General features: G+C 42.2%; 1 protein-coding gene across 3 annotated transcripts in view; it reads left to right on the forward strand.

Annotated features, from left to right (window-relative positions):
• Positions 1-27,917, forward strand: part of CPQ (carboxypeptidase Q) — a 459,208-nt gene that overhangs the window by 341,569 nt on the left and 89,722 nt on the right. For all 3 annotated transcript variants that reach the window (XM_066578371.1, XM_066578368.1, XM_066578369.1), the window contains exon 5: positions 3,047-3,158. In XM_066578371.1, coding sequence (XP_066434468.1) covers positions 3,047-3,158 — 112 coding nt within the window. The remainder of the gene's footprint in view (positions 1-3,046; positions 3,159-27,917) is intronic.

The raw sequence follows: 27,917 nt of genomic DNA on the forward strand, positions 1-27,917 counted from the left end.
TCAGTGTGTATGACTTGTGTGATGTCAGCGGGTAGAACGGCTGGATTCTAGTGTCTAGAGTGTGTTGAAGTTTGTCTTTTTCCTTATAATGCCATGCAAATACTTCTGCCAGTATTAAGATCCACTGTATATTATGCTACTCCTTAAGGCTGGCACGCTTTGAGCATTACATTTTTGTTAGAAGAGTCATCTGAAGATCAAATGATCGCTCCTAAGACCCCCAACGATCAGCCGTAATCTAGCAAGTGTTCACTATTTCTGCAGTGCCATTCACAGAGAATGATCTGTCTGTTATTATGGAAGATGGAAAAATACCTCTGCAGCGCCACCTATTGGATGACGGCATTCCTGCAAATCAATGTGAGGAGAGATTATACTCTTCCCGAACCCACGTCATAGAATCCAAGCTAGAAACCTACTGCACACTGATGAGAGGCAAAACCCCCGAAACAGCAGTATGTGTATGATTTTTTTGGCTCTTGGCCTTCAATTCCCAATCACTGTTATAAAGATTTGTATAAAGGGTCTGACATTGACTTGCAGGAATGCTGCCTTCCAATAAGTGGCGCTGCAGAGGGTATTATTTCATCTTTTTTTTTTTGCATATTTCCTGGAGAAGCAACATGATTTTCACCTCACTCACCTCATAGGTGCTCCCCTTAAGGAGAGATGATACCCTTCCCGACCCATGATCTGTCTGTGCAGTACATTCAGCATGGAGAACTAGATCATGTCACATCCTATACTGTTTATTTTCTTTTATATCATTAAAGGGGATAAGGATTTTTTGACCTTTTAATCTTTCTTTTTTTACGTTTTTTAACTTTATATTAAACCTTTTTTAGTTTTTTTTTTTATTGCACTGCGTTGCACTGTATTGTGCCTATAAGCATTATTCTATTAAGGAGTAGTGGAAGATGACTGATCTGTGGGCCTTCGTTAAGGCACTCAGCGTCCATGACAACCCATCGGAACCCTACAATCATGTTGCATAGGGCTGATGGGGTGATAGAGGAAGTCTCTTCACTCTGTGTAACTGCTTAGAGGCCATGGTTGCTATTGACTGCAACATGGTGTTAAATAGCCATGATCCAAAAGTATCTTCAATCGCATTCCATGCTAAGGGAAAATTAATTTTTTGCTGTTGGTTTGCCCGCTGAGTCTGAATTGAGAGCTGATATGTATGAGTGGCTCCTGTTCTTGCGGACTCAAGCCATATATGTATTTCATGGATGACCATTCATTTGAATAGCTTCCATGTAATACTATATTTTGACTGGGGCTTCCCTTGGCAAAACGTCTGTTTACTGTGGGTCGCTCCAAACTGAAATGGAGTAAGACAACACCTTTGAAGGGATCATGTCACCAGGTTCATAAAGTTTGACTTAAGGTCCATTTACACATACAGATATCTTTCAAAAGATTGAAAGATCTGAGATCGTTTTGCATAAAAGCACTAATAGGCACTAATTGCTATTAGTACTTATCAGCTTCATTTGCATGCAAATGAACTTCTGAGAGCTGTTACAGGACTCAGCAGGAGGTCTGAGCTCTGTAATTAGCTGTATCATTCAGCCACAGGCTTCCCTAGGAGAATTCAGCACCATGGACAGCAGACACAGTGAGGTCCTGCTAATCAGCTGTTCTGCTGGCAAGGATGAGAACTGAAACAGCTGTAACAATGTTATCAGCTGTTATCAGCTCTCTGTGGGCAGAACACAGCTTAGGGTCCTGCTGTTCTGCTGAAGGACTGTTTTCAAGCAGAACTGACTTGAAAGATGGATACATATAGACACAAAGATTATTTCTCAAAAGAAGGCTTTTGAGTGATAATCATTGTGTCTAAATGGGGCTTTAGAGCTGAGCTCTGAGTCACGGAGGCGGGTCACTCTGGTCTCACCCTGCCCAGCTCTCTCCCTATACACAAAAGGGGGTCAGCCTGCATGGTGCGGGCAGGCATCAGCCGGCATGGCCCGCCTCCAAGTCTCAGAGTCAAACTTCATGAACCTGGTGACAAAATTCCTTTAACATTTCTTATACTGATCATCTAAATACAAGTTGATTTATTGAAAGCTATATTCTGAGAAAATAGCCATGTATGCCTTGTCTTGCAGAATTATGCAAATGGGAATTGTTAATGATGCCCCTCTGGTCTGTGCCATAAGACAAAAAAAGGTTAACTCATTTCAGAAAACAACCTCAGTTCTAAACATCAAATCTCAAGCAAAGGGTCTATGCAAATAAATAAATAAACTTGCTACCTAAGGCCGCCTGCAGACGGCCGGGTCGGATCCGACAGCGAGAATTCTCGCTGCATGACCCGACCCCAGCGCCTGCAGAGAGCAGCACGTACTCACCCGCGGCCCCGGCTCTTTCATGTGCCAGCTGCTGGGCAGCCGGCGAATGCGCAGACCGGAGCCGGCGGCGGGTGAGTGACGTTTCTGTGCGGGGCGCTGCGAGCCCCGCACAGAAATAGAGCATGCCGCGGTTTGTTTGCCGCGTGAGATTTCGTGGGGCCATCTGAATAGGATTGCGTATGTTAACGCAATCCTATGCAGGCTTCCAGCGGCGTAAATCCCGCAGGAAATCCCGCCGCGGGATTTCCGCCCATCTGCAGGCGGCCTAAGGATTTATCAGTACATTGCAACATTTCCAAAAATAGGTCAGTCATTTCTGGTAAAAAAGTGAATTTTTTTTCATGATCTCATGAAGCTCCTCGTTGAAATATTATGTCCAAATGGCTTTCACAGCCCTATTAGGAATTACACCCACATTGAGATGCTAGTTTCCGGCTCTTGCAATATCTGTTCCCATTCCAGAATGAACATGTCATCCCGTTATGAAACAGCCACACACTTTTACTGCCAGGAATCTTGTACAACACATTGTAAGGTATCCAAAGATAATGATAGAAATGCATCTATTACATTCATGCATGTGCTGATTTTTCTACATGGAACAGATGGGTCTCGATGAATAGAACTAATGAAGAAACAATATAAGTGATACTTGTACAAATTGTTGACATATTTACTCCTTATTGTAGGTTGTGATTGTCAGTGGACATCTGGACAGCTGGGATGTTGGGCAAGGAGCCATGGATGATGGTGGTGGAGCCTTTATCTCATGGGAAGCGCTGTCCCTCATTAAAGAGCTGGGTAAATATTTATAAATAGAGTCATCTACGCTCAATTTTGCTTTTAGTCATTTGTTGCTTTATAGATATGTTATGGGGGTTTTAGTTTTTACTGTTCCTTTGTTAGTCTTCTCGCATTTCCTTATGGCTCTCATATGAATCATGTTATAGTGGTGATACAGTAATTGACCCTCGTATAAATTTGGATCGCTGTCTAATTTTAAACCATAGAGCAAACAATTATGTGTATTTTGTATTTCCAGTCGTATCAACGCAACATGCGGCTTGTGATCAGACAAAAAATACATGACCGCTATTCATGTGGGTAGGCACATTGTCACTTAGTCTGCTGTTCTCCCATAATAGCACAGTTCAAAAGATGGCAACTCCAAATATGCATAAATCAAGGAAAAAAAGAGTATGATGTCATCAATATTAATAAAAATATACAATATGACACTACTACATGAGCAGTGTCCGCTGCGCTTTCAGGTAATTTTTATTTATTACCCCCCACCAAGCTGGGTACTCATTTTACCGACCTCGGAAGGATGGTTGAGCTGACTACCTGAACCACGCGGGGATTGAACCTGCAACCTTCAGGTCATGAGTGAGAGCTTAGGACTGCATTTTGCTGCCTTAACACTCTGCGCCACACAAGGCTTATAGAAAGACCTACTAACAAATTAAAAACGTGTTCCACAATTCATAGTAACCATGTTATATACCTCAATTATTGGACCAATAGAGTAAATATAATTAAAGCAACATAAGTACAAAACAATTCCAAAGAACCTACAAAAGGTTAAGGGTACCTTTCCGACACGCGTTTCACATTTTCCTCAGGGGGTATGGAATGCTGTGTCCCCTCAGATCTAAATATGCTCCCAGCACCCCCATGGGAACTTCCATAATGGTACCGCAAACAAACCAATGCATGCATCCAAAACGAGGAGGTGCATGTTGTCCATGCCACTTAAAATGATTGACGCATGCACAGACTATATGAAAGGTCCCACGCATGCGCATAGCAAATGTTGAGACCATGCAACGTCGTACACACCTACATCCACCGTCCCGCACATGCGAACTATACGCATACAATATCAACTCAAAATATACTATGGACTTCCAATAATCTATGTATATATTGTGACTGCATGACCTAAAATTTCATGTAATGAAAACATTGCATATGTATATAATTAGTGCCTGAAATTACAATACATACTAATTAACTAAGTATCATATAAATAAATACAATATCACAGTATAAAGGCTCTCTGCTGTGTGCACAGAACATGTCCAGTAGTGTACAAAGGACATAAGGCTCTCACGGACACCACATGCTACCGCATAGACTGTGTTGGCTGGCATGTGTATTGAGATCATTCACAGGGCAGGGAGAAAAAGTAGCCCTGTGGTAAGTGGATGGATAATGTATTTTTTTTACAAAGCTCCCTAATACGCTTTACAAACATAACGTAAGACATACTCTGCTGTCCCTCAGCTCCTGGTCCACCACTTGGTCCCCACTAGTCTTGACTTTTAAATGCCGGAAGGTGGTGGTGATGTCACAGATACCAGGTCCATGTGATCGCTGCAGCCTTTCACCAGCTCACTTCAGCTGATGATTAGCATGCAGCAATCACAGGACCTATTGCTAAGCAGAAGCAAAGAGCGGCCGGGAACAGAAGCTACGGCGGAGGGAAGTATGGCTTTTGTTATGTTTGCACAGTGCATTGAGCAGGTTTTTTTACATTGTTTCCAATAACCCATTTAAAGGCCTCTCCAAGAGCTAATTGGCAAAAGGCGATTCCCTTTTGCAGATGATTCTAGAAGTGTGGTCTTTCATGGGTACGTTGCCCATTAAATAAAGGCATACAAAGTCTGGTTACTGGCAAATTTGTTCTTCTCAAGAAAAAATTGATTAATGTGATCTATGACTCAATGCAAGAAACCTACAGAAGACCTCAGAAAATGTGTCATTGAATTGCATGAAACTGGAAAAGACTATAAAAGCATTGCTGAAGACTTGGGTGTGCATGATTCCACAATTAGACAGATTATCTACAGATGGAGAAAATTCTGAATTGTTGCTGTCTCCCTAGGAGTGGGCGTTCTAATTAGATCATTTTGATGTGTACAATGGACAGTCGTAAAAAAGTGAAAAAGAATCCAAGAGTTACAGCGAAACACTTACAGAAAACTCTAGAAAAACCTCTGTTCAGGTGTTCACTATTAGAAAAACACCAAACAAGAACGATGATCATGTAAGGACATCACAAAAGAAGATGCTGCAATCCAAAAAAAACGTTGCGGTCCATCTCAAATTTGCACAAGACCACCTGGGAAATGTGGACTGATGAGACAAAAATGAAACTTTTTTGTACAAATGCACAAAACTATGTTTGGAGGAAAATAAAAACCCTGCACCCCAACCAAAACCTCATCCTATCTGCGTAGCATGGTGGAGGTGACATCATGGTTTAGGACTGCTTTTCGGCCTGATAACAATAAATCCTAAGGTGTGGCAAAACAATGTAAAGGAGATTGTAAATGCAGCTGTTCATGGCCTCAAGCTGGAAAGATAAGGGTGATGCAACAACAATGATCCAAAATGCAAAAGTAAATGAACTAAAGAACGGTTAAAATGCTTGGAATGACCAAATCAGAGTTCTTATTTAAACCCTATTGAAATGCTGTGGCAGGACCTGAGGAGGGCTGTGCACGCAAGGCATGCCAGAAATATTGATGAACTGAAACACATTTGCATGGAGGAATAGTCTACAGTACCTCCTCAGTGTTATGCAAATCCTTTTTGTAGCTACAGGAAACATTTGGTAGAGGTGATTGCTGCTAAAGAAATCTTCAGATTATTAAATTCAAGGGTTTACTTAATGCCCATTTACACAGGGTGAATGTTGGGCAAATGATGCCCGACACTCGTCCCCCCAAGTACCCACTCACATGCTTTTACACAAGAGCGAGTATTATTGCTTCACACCGGGCAGCTGGAGGAGAGTCCTCTCCTCGTGCTCCCCCACACCTCTCCATCCACTTAAGATAGTGGCCATTCAATACTAAACGACAGCTATTTACACTGAACTCTCATAGTTCAGCATAAACAATGGGCCATGAGCTGAGCTATGAGAGTTCAGTGTAAATAGCAGCTGTTCAGTACTCAATGGCCGCTATGTTAAGTGAATGAAGAGGGGCGGGGGAGCACGAGGAGAGGAATCTCCTCCAGCTGCCCGGTGTGAAGCAATGATACCCACTGCTGTGCAACAGCACGTGAGCGGGTATGTGTGGTGTCGGGCATCGTTTGCCCGACATTCGTCCCGTCTAAATGGGCCATTATTTTCTCTCCCTGCAAAGTGAATAGTTACTCAATGTGCTCAATAAAAGACATGTAAGATACAACGTTTTGTGTTAATTCAGTCAAATAGTTTTTTGTATTATTGTGAATTATTTAACAATCCGATTACATTTTACTAGCAGTTAATGGAATATTACAAATAATTCCAAAGGGGGTTACTTAATTTTACTTGCAAGTGTATTGCATGGATTAATAGTTGACAACACCCACTCCCATGCTTCTAAAACATATGTTCATTAAGTGTCTTGCATTGGGATTGGACAGGCCCACATGGGAACAGGTGAATTCCCCAGTGGGCCCTGAGTCAGGAGTAGGGCCACAGCCCACACACATACATGAGAAGCACACAGCACAGTCCTGTTGCTGCACTACAATACATGAGGATATTATAGGCAACATACAGCATCCCAGCCAGTCCACCTATACATCCAAGTAATAAACTGGCTACTTTATCTATCCATGTAGACACACAGACTGGTTGAGATGACATCTATGTACAGTGGCAGGCACACGCTGGCCTGGATATGCCAAAAATGCAACCAGTGGGATTCCCCCCTATTAGATGAAAAGGGGTCCACCAATTCCTGCTCCATACCCTTCAGTGGAGACAGGGCTGCATGTAAATCCTCTGACCTTTCCATTGAAGTGTATTGGAAATGCAGTAACTGAGAATTTTAGATCGTGAATCATGTAGGTGTACAATGGGCCCCCACGATAAATGTTACTGGTGGGCCCTGGGTACCCCTGTCCTACACTGGAATTCACCTTGACATTTGTGTGGGACTGGCTGAGGGTAACAAATGAACTGTGATCCATGCTGTTGGTATGGACTACCCAGGTAATACCTGCTTTCAACAATTTTCTGAAGATTTCTTACATTTGCACTTATATTGTGCAGCTTCAGTAATATATTGCAAGTTATGAGACTGCTTCTGCTTTCATATGCTAATTTTTATTTTAATCCTTGCCACACTGCGCTGCTACTCATTAACTCCGTTTCCTCCAAGTGAGGAATACATCCCTTATTGCAGTTCAACATCATTTATTACATAAACAAATGGTAGGACTGACGTCTCTGGAGTCACACTAACTGACTTAATTGAGTTGAAATGTGTTCCATAAATAACACCCTTCACCCTCCACCAGACATGTGGGCAGCAGCGTGAGGCTATGAAGGTCTGAACCAAGTGAGGGTTTCTTCGGCACGTCTACACTTCTACGGATTTTATTTTACTTTTATGCAACTGCATTTGGTTTTTCACCTGTTTGTCCTAACAAGTGCAGTATTAATTAAAACATTGTGTAATCATTTAATGAAAACCCATATGCAAATTACGTATATGAGAAATCCGAGTTAAAGGGAACCAGTCAGGCTCTATAAACTGCATAAACTTAGTTTATGGGCTCATGCAGCGACCGAGACACGAGGCCCACACTGAGGAGCCGGCGAGGTAGAGATGGCGCTTGTCACGGTGGTTCTATTAGAGTCCTCCCCTAAGGGACGCACGGAACCTTGGCCAAGTCACCGTTAGGCCTCTTCCAGGCAACGCTGGGACAGCGGTAACTTGTATAAGGATGTGTAGTGGACCGTAGAAGTTGTCACTCGTGACGCCACTGTTCCTTCACACTGTTGATTCTCCAGCGGTAGAAATAAGAGAGTCCACACACTGTTATACCTCAATCACTGGGCACGGGCATTGACTGGAACTTTACTTATGATAATACAAGACTTCACACGCCAGTGCAGGAATGACAGTTAAGTAAGGTCGGGGAGGAGAACGCAGAATGGCATCAGACCTTCAGGCTAAGTTATCTGTAAGATTCCGCTCCTGGAAAGGGGAGCACTCCGGAGGAGGACGGGGGCAAAGGAACTCTCCACTGACACTGAGGGCTCAGTCACACGGGCGCATCTGGGCGCCGATGCGCCCATCTTCCTGAACGTAGAAGACGGCCGCACTGCAGGTACGGACAATTCTCAGCACCGCCGACAGAAAGAACACATGACCGGCTCCATTGCCGGTCATGTGTTCTTTCTTCCGGCGCTGCGGAGAGCCGTCTGCACTGCAGGTGCGGCTGTCTTCTACGTGCAGGAAAACGGGCGCATCAGCGCCCGGATGCGCCCATGTGACTGAGCCCTCACTTGTACTCTGTGGCATGAACACGGCATGGCAGACTCCTTTTTTTTCTCTCACTTCAACTCCTCAAAGGAATGGTAGGCCTCAGGATACCTCTCTTCTGCTTCCATCACTTCACCACATGAGGATTGAAGCTACCCCCATGTGGCCGGCACTCTTCACTGCTTTCTCAGGAATCAGGAGGAATTGTAGAACCCCTGTTATTTGCTTTAAAACCTATATTATTTCACTTTCCATAGTCCCTTTATTTCGGTGTCTTCCCACTATTCCATGCTTTGAAGCATTGCCCTCTATGGGAGGACACAACACATTCATCAAGGTACTCCTAGTTCATCAGTATAATACCAGGTCTGTAATAATGACTGATACTTCCACAGAACGATAGGAGAGCCGAGCAGCCTGACAGTAATGGGTCTTTGACAACACATATGGGAAATGTAATGGCTGCAATAAATAGTCATCCCTGGCATCTGTTAGCCATAGGTGAGTGCGACAAGTCAGAAATGGCAGAATAGCATATAAAAACGAAATAATCATACAACGCAGGGGCTCACGGTGTATTTACAGGTAGTTTTACTATTTCAGGAATACAGTTAAAGCTCCTGCCTCTAATTAAGATAATGAAATCGACTACTTTTTTTCAATATTGCAAATTCTAATTTAACACAATCCCAAATTTATATTTTTTTAGTTACTAATTGATGAAGAACAGCGTCTGTATGTTTCTATGGTGCATAAACATTCTCAATGATTGACTAGGGAATGATGCATAAGTTCCACAACTGCATCTCTCACCATTATTACATGAAGGGTCATGGAAATATTAGATTTCCCAATTTTGTCCATGTATGAGCTTCAAAAGGAAAGGATGGCCGAATAGGAAACGTTACATTACTTCCCACTCAGTTTTCACATGATCAGCAAAAGTTTTCCATATTTAGTTTAAACAGTCTCAGAAAGTAATCTTGAGGTTCTTGGGAGCTGCTCTGTACTCGTAACCTAGTATTTAAGTGCTGAGCGTAAAGCCTATGTAAAATTACATTTTTAACAATGTAAAAGTTTTAACGTGCACGTGTCCTGGATGGGCATTTAATTCCGTTCGAAACATTAAAGAGGTTTTTCAATTATATCAGATTTTTTTTTTAATGACTCCAGAGAAGATAGCAATATAGCATAATAAAAAAATCATTTCCCATCTTGTAACTTTCCCCGCGCTCCACTGCCACCGATCCAGTTCACACTGCTTTGGTTCTTGCTATTACAGGAAGTGATGACATTGTGTCACTCGCAGGTAGCTGCTTCCCGTCATATCCATGCAGTGTAAGCGTGACTTTAGACGGGACTACTGTTGGGCTCATAAGCGTCCAACAGTCGTCCCAACGACCATCACTCCTGAGCTTTCAAGCAGGAGCTTAAAACCGGTCTCACGCAACTGGATGTGAAATGCAGATTCCGTGATGGCCGTCCCTGCGGTAGACACAGGTATTGTAAGACTTGGACTTTTAAAGTTTCGCTCACATTTGCATGTAGGAATTGCAGATTCTGCAAGCAGAAGCAAAATTGCAGTCTGCTCTATTTTACTGCAGAGTCCATGTATACGGGCTCCATTGATCTCTATGGATGCGTTTGATCCGCAGTGCATGTGCAGTTAACATTGCGTATAGGTGTGGATTTGTATGCAGATTGCTAGGAAACCAGATAACAAATGGTATTAAGAAAGCAGGAATTTGTAGACAGACAGTGTAGGACAGAGTCTGGGGAGCAACACACCATCCCAGACTGCTGCCTGCAACTTCCGCTTATTCTTCTGGGCTCTTCCTACACAACAATAAGTAGTTGTTTTTTTAGTGGTTTTTACTACTTCCAAAATAGTAGTATAAAACCAGCCAAGCCTAGAGAGCAGTATTCTATTCTGAAGGCTCTGAGGACATCTCTTACTATGACAGCTCAGGGGAATGTCGCCTGGGCGGTCGCCTGAGTTATGGAAGGGTGTTGGGCTTCTTCCTGATGTCATTCACTGCTTGCGATCTTTCTTCTACATGGACGATACGCTGTCCATATGCATGCACACATGACCATATGCAGTTTGTTTTCGCCATCATTCGTAGGTCTTGATCTGCAGATATCTGCACGCGGAATCCGACCCCCGCGTGTGAACCCGGCCAGAGGCGTTCAATGAATGGGGGCAGAGAACACCGTAGATCTCCTCTGGCCGCCCACCTCCGTTTACTGTGAGCAGGCAGTCACTCAACGATAAATGTTTGCTTGTTTACACTGAACATGAATTCACTCGCTAGTCCCTTCATTTCACTGAGCTGAAAAGGAACTGGCTATCAACTAATTCACATGGAACAGTTGTGGATCGGCTGCAGATTTCATAATTTCAATTGAATTCAAATTGAAGGGGTGAAATCTGCTAGAGATCTGCAACAAACTCTGAGACACAATCTGCCCCAAATCGGCTACATGTGAAAACAACATTAAAGAAGAACTGCTATGCAAGTACTAATTGAAACTTAAAGGGGGTTAACCAGCTATTTAAAAAATGATGGCCTATCCTCAGGATAGGCCCATTTAAAGGAACTCTGGGAGCCTCTTTTCATATTCACCCTAATCCATGTTCGTGCAGTGTTTCCCGGCAAAGCAAGAGCCAGCGTGACTCTTTTTAGAAGGCTGCGCACACGCATTCCCATAGAGATGAACCATAAGTTAGTTTCTGGTACTCATAGTTGAAGACAGGTTCCCTTTAATATCTGATAAATGGAGGTGCACCACCTGGCACCCCCGCCAATCGGCTGTTTAAAGGGGCCGCAGCCCCAGTGCAAACATCACAGCCCCTTCAATGTTTACATCCGAGCATAAATCTGTGAGCGCTGAGAATGCCGTATTATTCATACTGGCCGTTAAGAATACTACAGGCTTACATTGACGTGAATGAGCTGGACTGCACACCTTTGATTTTCGCTGGATCCCCACAGGTCAGTTGATTCAGGTCTTCAGACAAGCTTTAATCACATCTGAACTGAACATACATGAAGAGGCTTGGAAACAGTCAAACCACGTTTTGATTTATCTCTTACTGCTAAATTATTCATAGTTTTGTAAAGTCACTTTTTTTTTATAAAGATCTAACGTATTCAAAATGGTGGCACCTATTGTATATATGTGACAAGGCGCCAAAACCCACTCGGCAGATACTATTCAAGAGAAAATATAGAAAGGTGACAGATTGTCTTTAAATACTATCCCCATCTATTGTTATCCGGGGTGAGGGACCGGCAATGTTTCATCTAGCTTCCAAAAGAGATTCCACTGGGTGTCTTTGAACATCGACAGTGCTTCTTATTTAGTGACTTTTTTACTCTCATCTATATATAAACCATGAAGGTTTGTACTAGCAGTAGGCTTTCAACATCAAAGATGTGCAAATAATTCCAGAAATACCTTCCCTTGGCTAAAGGAGTTAAGATAACATACACTCCTGTTATTTCTAAAGACCAGCAGGATCGCAGATACATTGGGGCAGATTTATTAAGATTGAGGTTTCATATCCGGCCAAAAAAAAAAATCGTTGAAGTGAATATTGCCGAATTTAGTAAAAGACATCTTAATAAATTTGGCTTATTTCTGACTTTCCTAAGGTGAGGAAAATATAAAATGTATGTGTTCTATGTACTATGACTTCACAGGTAGTATAGCATTAGCAGAGAAGGACCTAAACTGAAGGTGAAATCATTCTGTACAAGTACTAGGAGGAGAGTGGCACCGATGCCAACTACAGCGGTCATGGGGTGTTGGGATGTTGTGATGTGAAGCTTTGCACAATCCCATGTTCTTTCTTGTGTGTTTATGCCTAGATGTATTAAGGGTCCTTTTAGATTAGCCGATTTATCGCTTTAACAAGCGAGTGACGCCACCGCTAGTTCGTTTGAACATTGTTGGCTCGTTCAAACAAGAAATCATTGAGAATCGTTCAGTCTTTCACATTTGCTGTAGAAGTGACTGAGAGGGACTGAACGAGCGCCGGTTAAACAAAACAAGTGAATGAGCCGGAAATGATTTTTATGAGTCGTTGGCCCACGTTTAGACTGAATGATTAGCGTTCATTTTCACTCAAATCGTTCCGTCTTGCACTTATTTTCTGTTTTGATTTCTTTAGTTCTCCTAATACACTAATTGGTTCGATAACTTTTATGGAAACAAGCAGATCCATCCATTAGATAAGCAAATTACAAGATATACAAGACTTTGGAAAGCCAGAGTCAAGTTCCATTAAAAAAAAGGACAAATACCCTTATCAGAATAGAGCAATGTGCGAATAAACACCTCAAACAAGACGCATGCAAAACTGAACAATGCCAACAAAGTTTAAGAATGGAAGGGGGTTCAAGGAGAAAATAAAGAAAAATGTAAAAGTTAGTAAAGGAGAGAGAGATCAATTTACAAATAGAAGAAAATGATGGACCACACCACACTGAGGAATACAAGAGTTCAACAATTCCCTAAAAGGGGAAGACTCTTTGAAAGGGTTGTCCAATTACTGTAGTAGGAGGTATCTGGTAAAATTTCACATCTGAAGAAGGGATAGTTATGATGTTTTTTCTTCAAGATCCATGTGCGATTATACCTTGACGCTGGTAATGATCAAATCATGCTTTCAGTCAAGGAATTCGTTATACACATTTGAAGAGTTACACCATATGGAGGAACTTATACCAGCAGATTCCGGTTTGTTACCGGACAACATTTCTTCCGCAGAGATCTATTGCCCCATCATTGTGCTGGTGATTGTTGTGTAAGATAACGTCAGCAGAAGTCATCTGAATGCTGCAGCCAATTAGAGGCTGCAGCATCTCCATGCTGAACTCTTGGCATCGTGGCACCCAGGATGTGAGGGCCAAGAATACGGGCAGTGAGACTGCAGCCTCTGATTGGCTGCAGCCGTAAGGGGTTTTCCCCTGAAGTCCTCTTCCACAACAATCACCGGGAACATAGCGGGGCAACATCACTGGATCCCCTGTGGACGAGAACAGGTAAGTACTGCTTTGTTTGTTATTTTAAGACAGTTGAAGCTATTGCAGAAATGTTGTCTGGTAACTGGACAACCCCTTTATACCAAAAGCCAGATTTGCCAAATTCCATAATAGTTATCGAATAAACTGGAATTTGCAGTTATAAGTTCCTCTATACGGTGCAGCTCTTCAAACGTGTATAACCATTTCTTGACTGAAGGAGTGATTAGAGGATTCCCCGTGTTGAGGTATAATCACGCAAGTAGCTAGAATAAATAAAAGTAAGGCTGGTTTCACACCTGCGTCTGGGTTCCGTTTTCCTGCTCCATTCGGGGAATCCCTGCTGCTCAACGGCTCCATCTCGGGACAGAACCAAACGGACCCCATTGACTTTAATGGGGTCCATTCAGTTTCCATTTTTGGATGGAAAAAAAAGTTCTGCATGCAGTGCTTCTTTTTTTGGTATTTTGAACTGGATCTACGACGGAACCTCCAACCGCAGGTTCCAACGCAGATGTGAAATCGACCTAATAATCCCTTCTTCAAATGTGAACTTTTTCTGTACCACCTAATACACTAAACACATCAACTTTGACTGACATACGATCGTACGGATCAGTAATGCGTCCTAAGCAACATTTAAATTGCAGAACATCTTTTATACCCTGTAAAGGTCCAACGACCCTTCCCTCCACACCGGCCCTCTGCACTACCCACTTGTGCAGGAACCTGCAAAATAGGTCTACTCAACTGAATGGGCTGCATTGTAATTTTTTGCACAGCTGGAAGTGCAATACGTACCAACATGGAAATATTCTTTAACGCTATGTAACTAATAACCCTAATTATAATAAGAGCCTTGTGATATTTCTACTGACTTGCCTATATGATGTTAGAGACACATTCTAAGTGATCGGAACGGCTACTAATATTCACCTTGTCTCGGTAACAGAAGCTCTTCTAGATTATAACCTCTCTCCGACGATCAACTCTGTACCGTGCGTTACATGACTTGTGTATAAAACAATATATTCTTATTTTGTGAGGCCTCAACCTCTAGCAGACTCTCAGATATGTGTCACCTTCTTCTCAGCTTACCTCCTGAGGAAACGTCTCATTCTTCTTTATAGATTTCTGATCCCAAGTCATTCCACTATCTTTCAACTTTTGTCACATCAAAAGTGTGTCTGGGCACAATTGCCTGCTGTTGGCTATTGCTGTCTCTCCGGCTTGATGCTCTATTACAGAGGTGGATGGATGGTACTGTATGTCAATCACACAATCAATCAACCAACCAGCCCTCTTTATTATGTGCTCTCTGTTCATCGCTCCGTGCTCCTCGTAATAGAACTGTCATTCCTTGTTATATTCTTTACACAGGAACTGTCCCCTCATTTCTCTTGCTGGCACATATAGACAAACATTATATATAGTTTTATATTTTCTGCGTCTGCTATAACATCACGAGTGCATTGCAGTTTATGCAGAAATAAAAATATGTCTTGCCCCTAGTAGCAAAACATTATAATATTACATCTGTTTTCTGCCTGACTGTTCCTTCCACTGAAATGAATAAAACCCCAAGAAGAGAATTTTCATTCTTCGCAGGTGCATGTGACGGTCATTTAAGTGTCTTTGCCTCAGTTTATGAATACCTTCGCCGTGCATGCAATCCAAAAAGACATTGAAGCAACTGTGAACTGATTATGGCAGTGGCATATGGTAAGAATTGTCATAATTTTGACAAGTGGGAATGAAAGAGACAGCAAGGAAAGAGAAGTATGGCAGGTGATAGAACAAAGCTGCCAGCCCGAATATATGCCAACTGGGAAGTTTGGTGGGTTGGACTCTTTAGTTACAGAGAAAGGAGGAGCGCACAACTGGGGCATCTGCCCCTGGTGCAGCCATTATTGACGAAAGGGGGCTGATACATTAGCTGTTTCTTAAACTGACAGAGGCAATAAGTAAGATTTGATACACATTCCGCTTTTGTCTTATTTCTTGCTGCAAATCATATTCTTGTTCAAGGAGCTTTACAAATAAGGTCACATGACTAAATCTGTACAGGTACCAAAGGCATAGTAACTTATTCCCAAAGACTTCTGCTCCATTCACAACCTGATTGGTTGTTTGGGTTGGCTGAATTACAATTCCAGCAACCTGATTGTTTGTTTAGGTTGGCTGATTCACAGTGATTGGTTGGGTTAGAACAACCAATCAGGTTGCGAATCAAGCAGGAGTCTTGTGGAATAAGTTAATATACGTCCCGAAGCCAGAAGGCAGAGCAGCAGTCCTCCACAGAGGATGAGAGCATGAGCTGTTGTGGGATTATAAGGGGTCTATTCTTGGGCTCTATTAGTTTTGGAGGTGCAGAATTTGTATTTATGCATTCTCTTCTGGGGTCTATATTAATTATGAGCTTAGATCTGGATGGATTTCAATTCTGTGTTGTGGTGCCTGTAAGACAGAAAGAGAAAACCAATTGCAAAGTTGAAAAGTGGCAAGTGAGAAGCAGAAAACCGCTTTCTGCATCTGTAAGTCCTGTGTGACCGCTGCTATGACTGATGTAGGGCAAGTGTACTTGAAGTGATCTTCTTCTGCTACGATACTGTTCGACAATGCAGTCCAGGGCTGAGGCTATGATTGCAGGACCATGTTGGTGAGTGCACCGATTCAGTGTAGATGCAATACAAATTACTAGTAAGAGCATAGCCCAATCAGAAGGCAATGCAATTTTCAGCATGAACGTATAGGTTGGAGTCGATCACCTCTTTGGATTCCTAGGACTTTCAAAGTGGATCAGTACCTGAATCTCCTGCAGATGACTGTAGATGACTTCCTGCATTATGTGCCCCTATCACAGCAGAAGGAGGTCATTTTGAATACTCTTCTCTTACTTCAGTGATAGCAGTTGACACCCTGCTACAGTAGAGCACCCAGTCAACACAACACTTACCTTAACTTGTTTTTCTTGATGAAGGGATCTGTAATGGCTTCCAATGGAATAGAACTGTTTTCTGCTGCAGTGAGGCAGTCCTACTGAATCCAGAACACATGGGAGGACCGTTGTGCTCAACATGTGCTGCAGTGGTGCTGGGATCGCTGCCGAATTGACTAGTCTGGTGCTGGTTTTAGAGGTGGTTATCACCTTCTGGTTCAGTGGGTGTGATTTGCTGTGGTCGCATCTTTTGGTAATTAGCTGGCTATTTATCCTCGCTGAATACTGAGTGGCATTGCTGTGTATTCTCAGTTGCTCCCTGTCTGACTTGGCAGTGAGAACTTCTTGGACAGCTTGGTTCCTGCTTGAACGAACCAGTGTGCTGCTACAGCGTCTCAAGCGAAGACTTGTATTTTGCTTATTTTTCCTTATTTACATTCATTTGATTTTTCATCTTTTGGTTTCGTCCTGGTCCACGTAGGGTTACCAAGGGCCCAGGAACGAGTGCCGGCCCGCACATAATGGAGCGATCAGTAGGCAGCGTTAGGTAGAGCTCTCTCCCTCATCGTCACACAGTTAGGGAAAGACTTCATTTATTTTGTGTCGGTCGTTGCACATTGGGCACTTTGGTTCATGTCTCGTCCACTTTGCTGGCTAATCTCAGGATTAAAGTTGCGGACGGAATTTCCGTGCAGAAAGTCTACACGGAAATTCCATGGCAATTACGCCCCGTGTGACCCCAGCCTTAAGATCCATTCACATGTAGCTGATTTTCTGCCAATTTTGGTGCAGATTTGGGTGCACCAGATTTCACCCTTTCAATTTAATTTGCTGCAGATCTTCCCCCAAATTCGCAGCAAATCCATTACGTCTGTACGCATTGTAAACCGTTTTCAGACGAGGCTCTTGATATATATTCTCCAGTTACAATCAATTTTCAAATACTTGTGGTTGGTGGTATTTTTGTGAGCTATTTTTGTGTTACAACGTGTACATCGACTTTTTTTAATTTCTCCCTCCCTTCATCTTATTGTTTGTTTTGCAGTCTAATTTATACTTATACAATGCTTGTCAAAACTTTGCCATGAATGGTTTCTACTCTGTTCTTATTTTCTTTTCTCTCTCTAACATTCAATTAATGAAAATCATTTTCTAAATAATAGGTTTTCGACTGTTCACTTAGAGGCAGAACATTGCACAGAAAAGTTCTTCAAAGAGGATATTCTGTGCCAGCAACTGGGAGCCTTGTATCAGCTCATGGTTCTGCCTTCATTAACATTCAGATTTCAGAAATAGCAATATTCTTAAAGTGCTTTATGCTGGTGTTGCCTCCTTTGAAAGAACAATCTATTACACGCAGCATCGTTAAAGGACTGTAATTGAAGCCTTCTGCATTTTATACAGAATTTGCTGTAATACAGTATCTATTTTAGATAGTGAACCTAGCCTTAGATTTATCAACTTACTGTAATTCTTTACTCTTAAAGCTGTATGCATAATTAAGTAGTTCCCTTACTCCATCCAGTTTCGCCCTTATTTTCTCCAAGTCATCCTATAAATGTTTTCATTGATTGAAAACTGAGTGTACGCTAGTTGACATGTGAGGGTCCACCGTTTTCTATAACTTTTACTATTCAGTGACACTAAGGTAGCCTTCGACCTTTCTAAGAGTGGCTTTACACAAGATCATCCAAAAAGTCGTTTGATAGAGCAAATGTAAGCGACGATTGTTCCGTGTAAACACAGTCACCAGCCCGGTGACGAGGAGAATCTGTTCACTAGTCGCTTTGTTTCAGCTCACCTAAAAAAAACGCTGGTTGATTTACTGTTTACACCCAATGACAATCATTGCCTTTCAACAACTAGTGAATAACTATTCGGGAAGGCGTGCGCTTGTTTGGCATGTGCCTCCCACTAACTGCTGATTGGCTCCTGGCTTTTTTTTTAAACATTTGTCCCTCCCACTTAATGCTCATTGGTTCCCAAAAACACATAAATATGTGCAAGTCATCCTTGACTGCAGCAGCGAGTGTTCACTCGAAGACCACTCACACATATTTGTGTGTGTTGAGCAGACTCGGCAACCAATGAGCGTGCTTTGCGGAGCGGCCAAGTGAGCGTGCTTTGGGGAGAGTTTCAAGTGCACGTCCCCAAAGAACTTTTCAACCCACGTAGATGCTCCCATCAACTCATTCAGCAGTTGTGAAATTAAACAAGGGAAGAAGGATCGCTCTCTATAAAAGTAGACAAACACTCGAGTGAATGTAAGGTTATGCACATGGGCGGGAGAAGTGGATATCCCCAATATACACTAAATAGGGTACTACTAAGGAAAAGTGATATGGAAAAAGACCTGGGGGTACTAGTTGACTGTAGACTTAACTGGAGCAATCAATGCCAGTCAGCTGCTGCAAAGGCCAATAAAGTCTTGGGGTGCATTAAAAGAGGTATAGGGCGAGGGACGAGAACATTATTTTTCCATTATATAAGGCACTTGTCAGGCCCCACATGGAATACTGTGTACAGTTCTGGACACAAGTACCAAGGAAAGACATTGCAGTGCTTGAGGGGGTTCAAAGAAGAGCAACCGAATTAATAAACGGAATGAGAGGACTAGAATACCCAGAGGCGCTATCCAAATTGCTGCTATTCACCCTACAAAAAAAGACAGTTAAGGGGTGACCAAATAGCTATGTATACATACATTCGGGACAATACAAGGATCTCTCCCATGATCTTTTTGGACCCAGGACTGTGACAGTAACAAGAGGGCATCCTCTATGGTTAGAGGAAAGCAGGTTTCATCACCAACACAGAAGGGAGTCTTTTACTGTAAGAGCAGTGAGACTGTGGAACTCTCTGCCTGAGGACGTGGTGATGGCAAAATCCATAGAGGAATTTAAGAGGGGACAAGATGTCTTTTTAGAGCGCTATAATATTACAGGATATAGACATTAAATAACCAGCAGAGTTGCTGATCCGGGTCTTGGAGTCAGGTATAAACTTTTCAAATGTTGATTCAGGGATTATTCTGACTGCCACTATGGAGTTGGGAAGGAGTCCCCCCCCCCCCCCCAAATGGGCTAAATTGGCTTCTACCTCATTGGGTTTTTTTGCCTTCCTCTTGATGAACAAGGTGGGGTGGAAACAGGCTGAACTTGATGGACTTATGTTTTCTTTCAGCCTAAGATACTATGTTATTCAAACAATATTTATCCCGTGTAAAGCCACCGTAATCTATTTATTCATTAGACTCTTGACATAAAGTGACTTTGTACGTTGCGGATGACATATTGAGCGCTTGGGAATCCTAAGGAACAAAAGCAAAGGCTAATCACTGAGCTACAATGGTGCCTTCTCCACTTCTCCAACTCTCCTTCTCATCCTCCCATCCTAAATACTGAGCTGTGTACTTGCCAACCTATCTTATTGTGCATGTTTTTTAAGTGGTCTGTGGGAACCCAAACATACGGGAAAAAATATCAGTAGCGTGGAACTGCCATGCACCTTTAATGCATTAGTCAATTGTCTCTAGAAATTGTTTTACTAGATTTTGTTTTAGCCTTATACCATTTACTTATCCATATTCTACTGCTTATTCCATATTCTACTAACCGGGCTTATCTAAACATATCTAACGTAAGCCATACACACTTTATTCCTCAATCCCTATACACATATATACTCTGCTCGGCCAAGCGTGCTTGTATTCTGAATGGGAAGAGAAACAGGTAGACACATCTGGCTGAGGCTTCTTTTCCTGAGAGCAAAAGGATTGGGCATCTTGAAATCCAACTGCCCAATCGTCTCCCTCAACCTTTGGTGTTGGGAGGGAGTCTGGAGATTACCATACATATTAGCTCATCAGAAGATCCCACTGGAATCATAAACATAAGTAGATGTGGTTCCCAACTGATGGTAGGCATACCTAGAGTTTAAACCAGATACAATTTGATGACTGGCAGGTTGCAGGGTGTCACTACTTGTGTTTTTGGTTTTGCTCTTGAAAGTCCAGACAAATGTAAATGCAATTCATTGTGTTTGCACTACATTATACTGTTAATGAATGCAACAGAACTCGAGGCAATCAACAACAGGCCACTTGATCCAGGGGAAGAATACAAATAGGAACATACTTTGTTTGATTCTCATTAACTGGCCAAATGTGTGGAGATTGTTCACGTCTTGGACTAAACAATCCAATATGTGTTTTCTTCTCCGAACAATGGCTCATTGCACCAGACCACCGCACTGCATAAACTTGTTCCGTTACATTCAACTTTTTTCAACATGATTTTGCATTTGTATTAAAGACTTTTCGACCTCACACAGTCACAGATATCAAACCAATCTAATGTACTTCATTTGGAGGCCTACAGGCAAAAACAGAAAGATTCATTAATTGCCAAGTAAATGTTTAAATATGGCCACCACCCACAATGTGAAGAAGTTTCCAAAATAGGTGGCAGTTTTTGACTAATATGTACATTTCCTGAAAGTATCTCATACATGGCAGATACATGTACGGTGTCACAGGGGGGTTTGGTCTGTAGAGTATCACACTTTGGAGATATTCTGCCCTAGAAGCAATGCCTTTTGAAAAGGATATCTCGGTAGTAGTGTAGTGTGTGGTGCAACATGCGGAGCCTCTATGAAATGGGAGACATATGGAGGTATACTAAAGACCCATAGATGTCTATGGGCATTGTATTATATCCCTGTACAACTTGGCGGTTATATGGAGCTATAATGTGTATATGAAACCTAATAGTTTTTAGTGCTTCTTAAAATAGAGATCTCCTGGTTAGTAGGCCATAACTGGCTTTATGAGCAGATATCTATGTGTGTGAACCTCGTATTATTACTTTTTCTATACAATGATTCCTCAAGATACAATGGCTTCAGGATACAATATTTTTGACTTACAATGGCCTTTCCTCTGCTATTGTAACCTGAAATGAGATTCAACACACAATGCCACATACATCTGGATCTGTGGCTCATGCACTTTACTGCAAAATCTAGCCAAAAAGCATTGGTATTTCATTGGTAAAACCCCTGTATTACTGAAGTGCATGCATTGATTGGCTGTCTAGTAGAACCTTTCTACAGTACAGAGCTGTACTGCATGTCCTGTACTGCCCTTTATGTATGCCAGGTAGAGCTAATTCTTTGGTTACCAGTTGAAGGTTGCTCCATGTTATTTTTATGGTGTAATGTGTGTTCTGTATTGGACCCTGAAGAAGCTCCTGTTGTCATAAGACAGAGCCAGTCAGCCAGGGGGTGCAGTTTTCCTGCTCCCCAAATGAAGCAAGAAAACTGTATCCCCTATTGCTGATGTGAACAAGCCCTAAGTTGTCTGCTTAATTTTCTTCAAACGTAATTGTATTACTCTTGGAGGCTTTGAAACAAATTACCAGTTTTTCAATTTACAATATTTTAAATATGATGGTTGCCGGGAAGGGCATTGTTTCTCCTTAAGAAGAGCACCTAGAAGGCAAGGGAGGAGACTTATAAGGCCATCCATGCTCCTCTGTGAAATATTCAAATAAGGAAGGTGGAGGAATTACGGAGAAATGATACCCTTCCCGACTCATGTTTATAGGCCTCTCACTAGCGAAGCTGCTGTCTGTGTATGGATTTCTGTCTTGGTTTTCTATTCTCATTCCTTGTTATAAGGGCTTGTTTAAAATGTCTGACATTGATATGTAGGAATTCTTCCTTCCAATAGGTGGTGCTGCAGAGGTATTGTTCCATCTTTCTTATTTGCCCATGTAGTGTGTAATAGTAACATGTACTTTTCCTGCCCATGCACAAAACCTTACACTTATCAACGTTGAATCTCATCAGCAGCTTTTCTGCTCAAGCCCTCAATTTATCCAGATCTATTTGCTACTGTATTAAGGACCAAGCGCTGTAAATTTACGCCACTTGGTCCTGGGCTTTAATCCCAGCCGATAGTAAAAATACAGCGGGGGATTAAAGCCCCTGCTTTCTGCACTCAATAACCAAAGGAAAAGGGAGAAGGGGTTTTTAACCCCTTCTGCCTTCTCCTTTCTCTAGTACACAGCGCTCAATGAGCACTATGTACTTAAAAATGACAGTGGAAGTGTTTCTTCCATTATGCGAGCCAGCGGTCACGTGACTGCCGGGATCCCTGTTACAGCAGAGCTGCAGGGTCTTAGCAGATTCTGATCCGCTCTGCCAGTGACTATTGTCACTACAGGGGGATGTTTTCCCCTATAGCATCCTATGGATGCTCCAGCTACAGTGGAAAAGTGTGTAATAAGTGAAAAACAAAACATGTACATAACCTCAGAGGTCTTATATGACATCATGGGGGACATAGATAGTAAAAAAAAATAATTACCTAAATAGGTAAAACAAAATTACAGAATAAAATTAAAATATATACAAAAAAGAAAATAACCCAACGCCAACCAAAACTGTCACTGTATGCACCCCGTAATCCGAAACCATACATATTATATATCAAAACATCTAAAACAAAATGAGGAACCAATGCCTATATTTTATTTTAGCCTAAATTTACAAATTAAAAAACACATAAATGTTAAAAAAATATATATTTTTTTTAACTTTTTGCTCCTCAATAAAACTAAAAAAAAGGGGAAAAAGTCAGTAAAAAAAATATTTAAAAAATAGCCCTTCATGCCTTGTAAAAAAAAATGCAGCAAAAATTATTTTGATAGCTGAAGGAAAAAAAAATAGGCCAGTTAAACCACCACATGGGGAAAATACTTAAAAACTGTAGTGTGGAATTTAAACAGGATTTTACATAAAGACAAACCCCTCCCCCCTTCCAATTTTGATGATCCCTTCTGAACAAACTACAACCCTGTAAATTAACCGCCCAGTCACAGCTTTCATCCAACCAGGTCTCTGTTATTCCCACTGTGCTACAGTTTTCCACAGTTCGTCAACTTTATTGGTCCGACTTCTAGCGTTAGTCGACATTCAGTGTAGAGGCTTTTGGTTATTGTGTTATTTTTAAGTACATCCTTGTTAACTGTTCAGCCAGTTCTAATTGCACTAACCCCTCCCACCACTCCACCCCCATTTTCATTACTTAGTCTCAGATCACTGTCTACACTATCTTCCCCTCTATCTCTCTATTTAATCCCCCCCTTCCTTCATCCTTCTTCATCTTATCCTCAGGTGGGTGAGATTTAATTTGGGTGGAGTTCTTTACTATATATTTGTTTATACTTGAATGGATTGAAGTAAATTACATTAATTATTCAAAGATACCAAATGCATATTCCAGCAAATATAAAAGGTTCATTGAGCCCTTCAGAGGAGAGGCTTCTGAGGGTCTATCCTTCATCTATACAGAACATGTGTACGTCCATTTTTAACTGCCTCATAGACACTGTTGTTGCACACAAGACTAATCATCAATAACATCTAATAGCTTATTTATAATCCAGTCCATAAGAAATAGACCCTAGCCACAAGTGATTGTCTACAGTTCAGCTTACAATGGGATTGTCTTCTGCTGAACTTTGGGGCATTAGTGTGTTAGAGCCTGGGCCTACCAGTCTGCATGAGAGGCATGTCTGTCTCATTTTCAGAAAACTATTGCCCTAGTGCTATAGGATTTATTAGCCAGTCCAGGTATTTGATGTGTTTTATCTCAAGTGCACCTGATGCAACTAATGAAGCTCTTAATTACTTACATCAGGTGTGCTTGAGACAACACCTAATTTGCAAATGTGTGCTGTTGTGGGGGATTCTGTTCAGGGGGTTGAATAATTCTGAGACTGCAGTAATCTTTAAAAGTAGAATATGGAGAAACCACTTGAAATTAGTTGTGTTGACGTATTTAAAAAGTTCCTTTTTTTTTTTTGTTTGTTTTTTTTACAAATAGCAAAAACAGGCTTTTAAATAGTTTGATGCAATATATTTGAGATGCAGTACCTATCTTAAAAAGATTGAGAAAACCTGTTACAGGATTAAAAAAAAAACACCCTGCCACTTACATCCCTTGTGTTTTCGGCATCAGGGGATTGTTTTAATGGATCCCAGACAAATGTATCAGTGACGAGGCTTTTGGCAAATCCCCGAGTGCAGGCACGTAACACAATGTATCATTCACATAGGAGTTTAGAAAGAGCTAGATTCTCTCAGTCATATTATTGCTGGGAATATCTATATACGAGAGTTGGTACCATGCTGCGTTTGACGATCTGCTGATATTAGAAGTACCAGCATTGCCTTGCCTTGGCCGCAGTGGATTATGAAACAGGGTAATCATTCAGACTCTAAATATTGGCCAACATCTGTCTGACATCCGTTGCCTGACTTGGATCTCGGCATGTCCTTGCCACATATACGGACAGCATATGCTGTGTTAATTGCCCACATGTATCTGCACTACGTCTGCAGCTGTTCCTGTAGTTTCTGTCCTCGGCGTTCCCCGTGTTGTTTTCCAGCCTCCATGTCTTTTATTCCTTGTCCTCTTAGCTTCTTGGCTATGTGTCCAGCTGCTGCGCATAATCTCAATGTATCCTATTATAAAGGAGACTCCTCAGGAGTCCTCCTCACAATCTCACTGTATTAAGTATGATTACTTTCTTTATGCTTTACAGCAGAAATTGAGACGAAGAAAATCTTTCAAGATAATATAGCAAACTGCATTTGCGGAATTTTTTTATGACGATCACGTTGTAGAATTTCGAATCGTTCTGTTGTTTTGGGTAATGTATCTGGCCTAAATTGGTTTAGATTATATCAATAGCATTTTTAACAAATGCCTCTATTACACTGAAGCTAAACAGCAACTGTGCTCATGTAATACCGTACCGCAGAACACTGCAGATAATGAATATTTGTTATTTCTATAGCGCCAACGTATTCCGCAGTGCTGTACAAAGGCTGTCATTATTCACGTCAGTCTTTGTCCTCAGCGCTGCTCATAGTCTCATTTTTCAAATACATACCAGAGATAGTTTCATTAATCAATATGTCTTCGGAGTGTGGGAGGAAATCGGAGATCCAGGAATAAACCCACACAATTCATGCAAAGTTTGATCTTTATCTATCTTCTGTTGCTTATATAGTGCTAAGCAGAGGTGTAACTATAGGGCAGTGGTGGCAAACCTATGGCATATGTTCCAGAGGTAGCACTCAGAGCCTTCCCAGCTGGCACTCGCCGCCGTCGGCCACTTACCACATTAGTAAATACCGGCAGCTTCCCCGCTGGAATTCACTCAGCAGCGCTGCTAGAGGCGCTGATTCCAGTGCACACTGTGATGTCAGTGTGCAGCCGGGATCCTCCTCCCCCCTCCTCTGACGTCTCCTACTTGGTTCCGCGAGAGCAGGGGAGGGGAGAAGGTGTCCGGCAGCACGTCACATTGTGCTCCTGGGATCAGTGGCAGCAACAGCACCAAGCAGAGAAGGTGGGGGGAAGGGGGGGGGGGATTTGAGTCTCAGAGGGGGGCGCTATTACTACAGGGGCCACTATGGGATGTCGCTATTACCACTGGGGGCCACTGTGGGATGTCACTATTACTACTGGCTACTGTGGGATGTCACTATTATTACTGTGGACACTGTGAGGTGACGCTATTACTACTGGGGGCTGCTGTGGGATGTCACTTTTACTACTGGGCTGATGTGGGATGTCAATATTACTACTGGGGCCACTGTGGGATGTCACTATTTCTACTGGGCTGATGTGGGATGTCACTATTACCACTTAGACCACTGTGTGGTGTCATTATTAGTACTGGGGGGCCACTGTGGGATGTCACTATTACGACTGGGGCCACGGTGCAGTGTCACTATTACCGCTGGGGCCAATGTGCGGGGCCACTATAACCACTAAAGCCGCTCTGGGGTGAGTCACTATTAGCACTGGGGCTGCTCTGGGGGGGGTCACCCTTACTGCTGGGGCCGCTCGGGGGGGGCTCAGTATCATTGCTGGGATATGTTTACACGAGGTGTAAATGCTGCAGAATGTCCTCAGCGGAAATTTCCGTGGCAAATTCCACAGCATCCGCATCCAAAAGAAGTCAAAATCTGCACCCCGTCTATTTTGAAACAGCCTTGTCCTTTTAAGAACGACGGGGGTAAAAATCATATGTCGTGATAAGCTCTGCCCCCTGACATGTTGGCACTTTACAATAAATAAGTGGATTTTGGGTTGCAGTTTGGGCACTCGGTCTCTAAAAGGTTCGCCATCACTGCTATAGGGGATGCGGTTGCACCCGGCCCCATAAGGCTTCTCTTCTCCATATAGGGAGCCCAGTACCATGAATAAAGCATTATAGTTTAGGGCCCTGTTACAGGTTTTGTATTAGGGCCCAGGAGCTTCAAGTTACGCCTCTGGTGCTAACCTATTCTGCAGCACTAAATGGAGGTCTCAGACATACAGGGAACTTTTCATAGGAAGCAAATAAACTTATCAGTATGTTTTTGGAGTATGGGAGAAACCTACATAGGGAAATTTTACAAACCGTATGTAGATGTTGCCTTTGGTCAGTTTCGAATAAAGCAAGGGTTCTGCCCATAACCATACCGTGATACTAACCAATGCCGTTGACCCTTATATTGATATTTACCAATGCTATGTCTTGTGATGGTATATCTAGAAAAACCAAAGATGGAAAAGGCAAACTGCCCCACCACCAAGTCATCTGCATATGGTTGCTATGCTCATCCCCGATAAGCTCAATTATGGCTAATTCACACTGTATGTGATTGTTCATAAGATCGGTCATACACCATACATTTTCATCATCTTTGGCAGCATATGCCATGTTTAGGCAGGAGATGTGCTGCCCACAATAATGATTTTTACGGCAACAAAAAAGATCTGATTAGCTGATAAGCAGGTAAATAATCCTACAAATTTATCCACGTTTCCTTCTATACTTTGATCCTATACTGGCTGATACAATAAAAAATGTAAGAAATATTTAGGACATTCTGTATGGGTCCAAGGAGATCTGCAATTCCCTCCTTCTCACAAACCTCAGATGCTTCTGTGAGGCAATGGACTCTAGCATTAGCCTTCCCGCATTGCTCTGTATTCAACTGAGGACCAGGCATGCTAAGCCCTACCTCTAAATGATGAAGTGAATATATTCAGGAAAAAGTGTCATAGGCCAGGTTCTTATATGCCTGGTCAATCGGCTTTTTTCTCCCTCTGGTGCTCCAGTGAAATACTCAAAAGAAATTGATGCCGGACCTGATTCCATAGTTTGCTGTAGGGCAGTTCTTGGCAACTGAAGTTTCAGTTTTGATGCTGGATGTCTCCTTGTGCTGGATAGAAAAACATTGCATGTGTAGT

The sequence above is a fragment of the Eleutherodactylus coqui genome, chromosome 9 (assembly GCF_035609145.1).
Source record: "Eleutherodactylus coqui strain aEleCoq1 chromosome 9, aEleCoq1.hap1, whole genome shotgun sequence".
Taxonomy (NCBI): domain Eukaryota; kingdom Metazoa; phylum Chordata; class Amphibia; order Anura; family Eleutherodactylidae; genus Eleutherodactylus; species Eleutherodactylus coqui.